The 9491-nt window shown below is 36.6% G+C and overlaps 1 protein-coding gene across 11 annotated transcripts in view; it reads right to left on the bottom strand.

Moving 5' to 3' along the window:
• Positions 1-9491, bottom strand: part of NFIB (nuclear factor I B) — a 257933-nt gene that overhangs the window by 15930 nt on the left and 232512 nt on the right. For 7 of the 11 annotated variants that reach the window (XR_003096234.1, XM_014524710.1, XM_025215529.1 and 4 more), the window contains one exon: positions 5660-5748. The exons of 3 other annotated variants lie outside the window; for them this stretch is intronic. Coding sequence is in view for 7 of the 8 variants with exons in the window: in XM_014524710.1 (XP_014380196.1) it covers positions 5660-5748 (89 nt within the window). In the remaining variant the exon portion in view is untranslated. Of the gene's footprint in view, positions 1-5659; positions 5763-9491 lie in introns of those variants that run through there. One more of the 11 variants, XM_025215532.1, reaches the window with a different exon arrangement.

Here is a 9491-nt window from a genome sequence, read left to right as displayed (position 1 = left end):
GAAAGAGGGGGGAAACTGAGTTCTGATTCTCTTTTTTATATGCCCTCTCCATGGACCTGGTGTGTGTGCTAGGGTGGAAAAGGTGTAAAGGAGGGGTATGGAATGAACATGCACTGGCGATGCATAAGGGATGCATGCAGGTGTACATGCACCTCCTGAGATCGGCCATGCACCCCCTGGATGTGCCAGCCACAAAGCTGGAAGTGTCGGTTGGTGATCTCGTACCCCCCCCAGACTTGGGAGGCACCAGTCGCCCTTGAGGACATGCATCCTCTATCTGTCAACACCAAGGAGCGTCCACAGCAAAGGTATTTCAGCCCAAGACATTCATATGCACCCAGTGTGTGTCCAGGAATCTGCCCAGGTTAGTGGGCAGGGGTAGGAAGGTCCATGCACTGGGATAGCAACCAGGTGGATAGCCAGCTGTTAGGGAGCCAGCGTATGGAGAGTGGAGGCTGGAGATCCTAGAGACTGTGCAATTATGTAAGAAAAATGATTCTGTGGTTTCAGGTAAACTCATAAGGCCAAATAAATAAATAATAAAACATCATACTGAAATGGTGAACATCAAACTAACGAAGAAAATTCCATGTCAAAGCTTGCAAGGCAGCATAAGACAGGTTAATGAAAGCACTACATTTCACCTCCCAGACTGGCTATTCCTGTTCTCTCAAACTATACTAACTCGCTCTTTTTCAAAACTTTCTGTAGAAATGTTTTACAAAACTAATCACAGGAGTTTTTATGTTTCCTTTCTTCTTCCATGACTTTACTGCATTTAATTTATTAAATGTTAGGGGTTAGAACATTTAGAAGTGCACTTAGAAGTTCCTTTGTCTGTTCAATCACCATGTTTGCAAGCAAAAAGAAAGTGCAGCTTCATGGCTGAAAGAAAAAAAACAACTAGAAGATGGTTAAAAACGCAGCATTCCAAAGTCAACAAGGGGTTAAAGGTAAGATTTACACTGGGGATTTTTCTGTAACATGCTCCTCCTTCCCTAACAGTGCTGCCAAAAATCATCTGACAGGAAACGTAAGATTAAGTTTGTCCTACCTAAGTGAACAAAGAGCGCTCAGAACAGGCAACTGGTTTACTGCAGAGAGGGAACTTTTCTAATCCTGATGGAATCTGCAGTGCCGCTCAGAAAATATCACTGAAAACGTTGTTTTCTTTACTCTAACTTCTTGTCTCTGGATCATCTCATTTTGGTCACACTGCAGATCTTGCTGCTTCTCCCATAAAGGTTAAGTTAAAGCTCCAAACATAATCATGTGGAAAATGGACATTATTGATTCCTATGGTCCATTGTTCCCCCATTCTAAGTCCCTGAAGTTCAAGTTCAATCTGGAATTACATCATGTCTGGTTTCTCCTGGTTACCAGACGGCTTGAGACGTGACCACAGCTACAGAAAAAACAAACAGCCTTCTTCACGCTTCGGCTCCCCTATCGATTCAAACATAAACTTTTTTTCTTTCTCTCAAGTATGCTTCAAGTATGGAGCATGGTTAATTTAGAGATTAAGTTCCAAATTAGATTATCTAATGGCATCTTAATGGATTGCTGACCCATTTCCTGTGGGATGGCAGCATGCAAGTCTGGCTGGAATACAATTAATTTCTTAGGAAGTGTTCTGAAGATGTTTGCCTAGATGGAAAGGAAACGTAATGTTCTGCACATCTTTCTTTATTACAGAGTTGGGGGAAACTATCAAAAATAGCAATTTAAATTGATAAAGACCAGAAATCCTTGATTTTTTTTTCCTGCCACAAATAGGCTTTTTCCACCAGGATCATTTCTCATTTCTTTTCTTCTTAATGGCAAAACTTAAGAGTTTGTACTTTTATCCAAAACAAATACGCAACATGAGGAAAAAAACCCATTCTTGGCCTAACAAGTGCCTGTATTATATAAATGTTTAACTTTCTAAATGCACCAAATAACTATAGGCACAATGTAATTTAATTGTTATGAGTTAGTATGTTCACTAGATTCTAATATACACAAAGGACTATGATATGGAAAAGATTCTAAGCAATTTCCACACTCCCTCTGACTTTCCCGCAAACTGGAGCTTATTACCTTCGACTGCCTTATCAGCATTATCATCATAGCCCCAGAGTGGTGCTAGGGGCAAAGAGTGCTGCTTAAAAAGTTGAACATTTTGAATACCCCTACAGCTAAAGCTGAAAAGGAAATTCAGCACTCTGAGAATAAAGCTCCCCTTAGGAGCTCCAGGAACAAACCAGCTGTTGTACTGTACTTATGTGTCAAGATAACAAACTGAAAGCAGGAAATGCTAACCTAGTGCATTTGCCTGGGTAGTGTAAATGTAATGTTGAAAACATTAAAGTAACAGTTAACCCTTAAAAGCAACACTGTAAGGTTTTTATTTTTTAAAAATAAATAAATAACAGTAATTGAGAATGTAAGGAAAATTAACAACAGCTGTGTTAAAATGTACATTTTGCTGCTAGCAGTTTGTTTTATTGTCTGTGAAAGATTTACTCAAAAATATTCAGATTTAGTATACAAGGGCCCAACCCTGAATCCCTTTGTAAGAAGTCCTATTGGTCACTGTAACAACCCACGTGAGTAATTAAGGACTGCAGAAGTTGGTCCTCAACCCAATGAGTCCCTTTCTCTCTCACTCAGTGCTTAAGTTTTATTTGCATGCATTTTTTGCTTACTGTGCAGTGCCTGAAACTGTCTTTTCCAACCTGATCCTAACTAATCCTTACACTTTTGAATGTTGCTGGAAAATCTAGTTATCTGAACAAAATGGTAGATATAAATAAAGTTTGCTTGAATAAATTCTAACTATTCTCATTACCCTCATCATGTGGTCATGATCCCCACGCCCCAAAACTGCAGGGTCCTGATTGAATGAGGTACTTATATATGTGCTTTGTATGAACCACTGGATTGTGCATATACTTAATTTTAAGCATGTGCTTAAATGTCTTGCCTAGTTACAAACAGCCCCTCAAAAGTCCACAATAAATTAATTTTTAAAAATGTAGTTACTTCCAGGGAATCACGGTGTCAGGAGCAAAATAAAATAACTCCCACACACGTTACTAAAAACCTGTTTTAGCTCATTTTTGAAAGTGCTGAACAGATGTTTAATGTAAACTTCTCCTTCAGTCACACTAGTATGTTTATTTTAACCATCAAAAGTATTCCTCTAAGTTTGTATGCAACTATCTACACACTACTCTGCTTTTGGAAAAAAAATGTACTGATGACTTAAGTTCCTAAGTTTGTATAATTCACATTCACTTTCTACTGATTTTAAATGTCAGCTTGTTCTTAAATATGTATTACTGCTCCTTTCTTTCTGGGACCACAAATTTAAACACACCTACAGCTGGTTTTAAAACCCCATATATCATTTCATATTGTTTGGCATGATAGGCACCCAGTGATAAGATGAAGGACACAAAAAGGACTAGCATAGGGACCACATCATCTCTCACTCTATTAGAGGATGGACCTGCTCAAGTTAGGGTGGAGGTCACTGACAGTGCAGCGCAAAGAAGCTTTGTTTGGTTGCTTCCATTACATGATCCATACATATACCAAGTAGGTCATTTTCAAGCACTGCCAACTCTTTGACCTTGGTAAATAAAAACATTCAACACAACTTCTCATAAACCAATGCACTGTCATACATTAGTGCTGTCTACAACAATGGTGAACCCCTTCTATGAAAGGTCACTCTGATTACTGTCAAAATGAGTGCCGGAGATTTGGAGAAAAATGCTGATCAAACAAGTTTATGGCAGTAAAATTTTCAGTTTGATTTTGTAACAAGGAAATATTGTTTTACCAATAATGAAGAAAGGATTTATTGCACAAAGTTCTTTCTTTTGAGTGTTATAAATACTCATATCAAGAGAACTGCCTATTAGTTTAAATAGCTCCCATTGATGCTTTTATGTGCTCCTCTTCCCACATGTTTGAAGAACGTCTGTATTTCACAAAGGCTATATTTTGAAAATAACCTGCATTTATATGAGAACATGCCTTTTTCTTCCTTTCCTTTCTTTCAGCCATTTGCAACCAAGAAGCATGCATGCTGGTATTTGAAAACCAAAATCTAAAAAACACAGGACCACAAACTCAACTAACGTAAACTGGCATCGGTCAATATAGGTATACTGATTTACACCATCTGAGGTTTTAGCCTACTCTCTGGGCAGGCACTGGCAGTTGGTGAAGTTACAGCTTCCTGTGAATGCACTGAGACAGATACACTCTCTATGGTGGGAGAGTAAATTACTGCCTGTGCTACATAAACTCAGTTTGGATTCACTCTTAATGGTATATAAGTAAGGATTGAAAACTGTGCCAGTTTTTTTTATGATGATTAATAGCGTGAAGCACAGTCCTCAAGGAGCTAATTTCCTATTGTGCCATATCATCCAAAGTAGGGGAAAACTACTCATTTGGCCACCTCACACTTCAAACAGGCTTTCAGAATTCTTCCAGATTTCCAAAATTCTTAAGAGAAAAGTACAGAAAGTGCAGTCATTACTTGCAGGTCTTGGTAAACCTAGGTAGTTAAGTAGCTTAAAATTTGGATACTCATCTTTCAAATATCACATTTCAAAGTTGATACTAAAAATATAACCTCTTTTAGCAATCAACAGTACGGCACTATATATCACAGGATATTGTATAGCAAGTCTGTATACACATACACACTTTCACACATATACACTTACATATACTCTTTAGAATGTGACTGTAATGATACAGCATCATATTCTTAAACATGCATATCCAAGTGGTACATAAAAATAATTTTGAAGGGGAGTGAAAAGATTGCTTCACTTCTCAGAGCCAAAATTGATAGCCTTTCCATCGTGTATATAACACCCTCCAGTTAAGTATGTTAAAAAGAATGCTGCAGATGAAGCACTGAAAAACAGGTATATTTCACAATGGTACTGTTTATTATCTTTTACTTATTTATACATCCACACCCCAACTGCTATCATAACCACTTATACATATAATCGATGCATAATAAAATATGCATATATGTATAATCAATTACTGAAGTGAAAACTTACATCTCTTGCATACAAAAAAACTGCTTTTCCTGACTACTGACGTCTAATTATTTTGTATTTTATTATTTTAGCTCATAGACAAGATAGTTTATATCTTACCTTTGTGAAAATGTTAGTGATATAAATCTATGCCATCTGTTCCCAAACGATTAATTAGATCTGTTTCTATAAACAGTGTAATTATTCACCAAAACACCATCATATCAGAAGTTTACTACATTACTCATCTATATTATTAATCACACCAAATTTTGCATATAAACTCGTAAGCCCAAAAGTTAAATGACTTCTGCAAATCACATTTTGGGTTTTAAAGTCCTAAAATCTGCAGTGCTTTCAAGTTACAAATGCTTTGCACTCGACAGCGAACATTTGGCATTCCAGGTGTTTAACTATAATATATTTAAAAGTTAAATCTATATTAACAATAATGTAAATGTGTGTTCAAGAAATGTTACACAGATAGGTTTTGTTTAAATGTTGACATATATTCTCCTAAAGGCCTACTAAAACAGATACTGCAGCTTAATGTAACTTTTTTAGATGTAGTGTAGGGTTGGAAATAATTAAAATGTTACCTTTGCCAAGTAATTCCCAATGTATCCTCACTGGCACTGGGGTATAAATGCCTGCCGTTTTGATTCATGGTCCAGTCACAAATCCTCAGCTGTCAATTGAAACCTAGCAGTCAGATATGGATCGAGCAGTACTACAGTTTTTAGTATTTAAATGAATACATGCAAACTAGTATTGTACATGGCAAAAAGCCTTACTTTCCCAAGAAGTAACTTAAAAAAGCTTATTCTGAAAAGTAAAATTTCTACAGTTTCTTTAAATTAAAAAATGATACTTTGATATGCTCCCCTATTAATAAAGCATAAAAGAGTAACTAGTGTTTAGCACATAACAATTAGCCATTATTAGATTAAAATTGAGCTGGAATAAAAGAAAAATGTTAATGTTCAATAGTGAAATATTTTAAGAAAGAAAATCAAAATGCTGTATTGTATATGCAATATACTAAGTAATCTGTACTAAGGAAAGGTCAAATATAATCAATATAATGAAGCATGCATTTGGTGAAACATAGAAGACATGCAATTTATAGACTATTTCCCCAAATTACCCAAAATATGTGTCCTTATCTTACTATTTTAGAAGGGTAAAGGTATTTTGTAACTGAGATTTATTAATTTAGTGTTACTGAAAGTGGTATTATTTAGCAAGAGGTGATAAAATAATCTAATCTTGTTCTAGACTCAAAAATAGTATTTAAAATACCTTATTACATTTAAATGGGTCATATTTACATATAGTGAGGAATGCACTAAATGTAAGCTGAAACAAATTCTTCCCAGATCCCCAAATCATCAATTCTGCCCTTCACAGTTTGTCCATGTAACCCTATACAGCTCTGTTTGTTTAACAGCTGCCCTACAGTGCTAGCAGATTTATTGAAAAGATATACTGCTTATTTTTATGTTAAAGAACATAAACATATCTGCCTTGTGAAGAAAGCATAAAAAAGCATAGTTCTAACCTCTGTATAGTCATGCTGTATGTAAATTACTATACATCTTCTATGATATAGCACTTTGAATTAAAGATATTTTAATCACTGAGATGAATTCCATAAAATGCACTTTGTTTTCCTCATGCAAATTTAAAGTGCCTCCAAATGCTTCAGGCTATGGTAAACAAACTAAAAGAAATTACTTTCACAGTAGCACAATTAATTACAGTCCCTTCCTGACAAATACATATGCTAAGGACAAGACAATATTGCTATCTTGACCCCGTCTGACTGTTACACTCATAAGCTTCCTGCTGTTGAGGTTTGAGAAATGGAAATGTTAGTCTCTGATGTTTTCATAAGGGTTGCTTCTTGTTTGTTATCTAAAGAACTCTAAGAGACCTTTTTAAAGGCCATTAAAAGCATGACTAAACTACATGAAATTAACCAGAAAAGGAAACATTCAGTCAAAAAAGCTTGCTAGAGTGCAACTGTAAAGAATGTGTTAAGTATGCTCAAAATGTAGAAGAATGCGTGTGCATCTTTTTTAAATCACTGCATGAAGCTGTACCATAAGCCGTATTTTTATGCAACAGGCAGCATTCCATAGCAGTATTTTTATTCTATATGTAAAATATATGTCATTACTCTAGTCAGTAGTCTAGTGGTTCTATTTCTGCTGCAATCCTTAAGAATGTGTCAGCATTTTTCATTAAAAAAGCATATTTTGAGGGCTTATACTTGGTTATAAAATTTCACTTTCAGCTGAACAACGATGTCAAGTTTTAAATATGGAAACAATTACAACATTTAAAAAATCAACAAACAAACAAAAATCTTTGGCTGGTTATAAACAAAAGAATGCCAAAACCAAAACTTATTGTTACTGGATGATTTTATGTACTTGTCTAACTAAAAAATCTGGCAAGCAATTAGTCTGCAATAGAAGCTGATTGTTTTTTGTATTTGGGAAACCAGTAAGTGGCTGATACATTACAGTTTAATAAATCAGCTACTGTACATAAATAGTAATTTTCCTCCTACTGTGTTCAGAAGAATTTTTAATATGAACAACTAAGATCCTAAATGTATAGTTACACACATACTGAAAGAACTATTCCAAACTAATTTGTTAATATTAACACTCTTTATACAATACACACCCACACACATATGCACTTATACCTATTGTAACTATAATATAGCAACATTTTTCTATAAGCTCTAAACACATTTATATATGCACGTATATAAAGGTGCATACTGAACCAAATCCTCCATTGATATAAATTAGTAGAGTGTCATTTACATGGTTCCCTATGCATAAACATGAAATATGTGGAAGTGAGACACCTGTGATAGACTGAAGAAACGTGATCCATAATTCTATCACACAGTCTAGGACTGCGTATATTAAATGGCTTTTCTAGGCCTTATGTCTAATGTTCTAATCTCCTGAGCAGCTTCAAAGGGCTGAAACTCTGTTTTCAAGGTCAGCCTACCAGAAACGTGGTTGTGTTTCTCAGTGGTATTTCCTCTTCAAAAAGACCTGTTAGAGAACAGTTTGGCCACTATTTAGTGCTTTGCCACAAAGACACACAGGCCCTTGGCAGACATGCAATTAAAGGCGTAATGGGATATGATGCACGATCCCCACAATCGAACTTTCTGCCATTGCCATGCACATGGCAGGAAGCACTATTGTGGGATCAAGCATCAGATCCCATCACACCTTATTGCCAGTGCAGGGGAGCCTGGAATCCTGATCGCAATGCTGATCCTCCCTCTGCACTGGCAAATAAGCTGCCATGGTTGGGAGTGTCATCAGCTGATCCAGGTTCCCAAGCACAGAGGCATATTCTGAGCTTCCATGGCTGGCAGCCCAGCTAGAAATCCTAGCCTGGTCTCACATTCAATTAATGGAGTGATGGGAACCAGCCACAAAGTTATTATACATATTTTGTGTAATAGCTTATGATTTATTCCTTGTTTTATCGCATCATTAACTGCATTAACGTGTGGCTGGGTAACTACTTAATATGTGATTACATGGTATCTTAAGTGTAACATGTGCCAGGGTATCACTCTCAAATTTGGTAATTTTCATGCATACAAACTTTAAAATAGCTTAGCTCCTTCATGCTGGGTGAAGAAGTAAAAGTGTAAAGAGGTCTTCAAGGCACAAGTTCTTTGTGGGGAAAGATTCCTACACCATAGGAAATGCTGTAAGGCTGCCCTTAAGGACCCCTCTGCAAGCCCAAGATATATACCAATAGTAAAGGGACATTCTGGGCAAGGACATACTTCTGCTGCTCTGGAGATTCTGAGATGTGCTGAAGCTCACTGGATCCCCCCCCCCGGGCTTTTTAAATTGACACTGGAGGGGCCAGAATGAAGACGTTGCAAAAGAGATTAATTGTAATGCTATTTTATATTCTTTTCTCCCTTGGGCTGTGTGTTCTGTACTGTGCTTCCAATAGAATCACTCCAGAATCTTATCTGGGAACTTTAAATCATTGCAAATAGAAGATTCCCAGCTTTTGTAATGGGGAACACAATACTTATTTAAATCTTTGAAAAGACCTGGCACACTGGAAGTTAATATTTTAACTAGATTCTTTTGATGGTGCCAACAGTCCCCAGTGCAATTTAGACCCAGACACAAATGCCACCGTGTTAAGTGGGGAATCAAAGCTCAGCACCTGCACCCTGTACATTCTCACCTCTGGTGTGACATCTTAAAAAGCCTCTCTATGGAGAAGGGGGAGCATCAGAAAACTACATGCATATGCCAACTGAGGATTTTTGCTTGTCAGATGCTCCATTAGAACACATCTTACGTTGCTTTGTGTGGCTGAGGTTGCACAAAGCAACCCTATCCTAGCTAAAGATTTGAC

This window comes from Alligator sinensis, unplaced genomic scaffold (assembly GCF_000455745.1).
Source record: "Alligator sinensis unplaced genomic scaffold, ASM45574v1 scaffold185_1, whole genome shotgun sequence".
Lineage (NCBI taxonomy): Eukaryota > Metazoa > Chordata > Crocodylia > Alligatoridae > Alligator > Alligator sinensis.
This window is presented reverse-complemented; position numbering and strand designations above follow the sequence as displayed.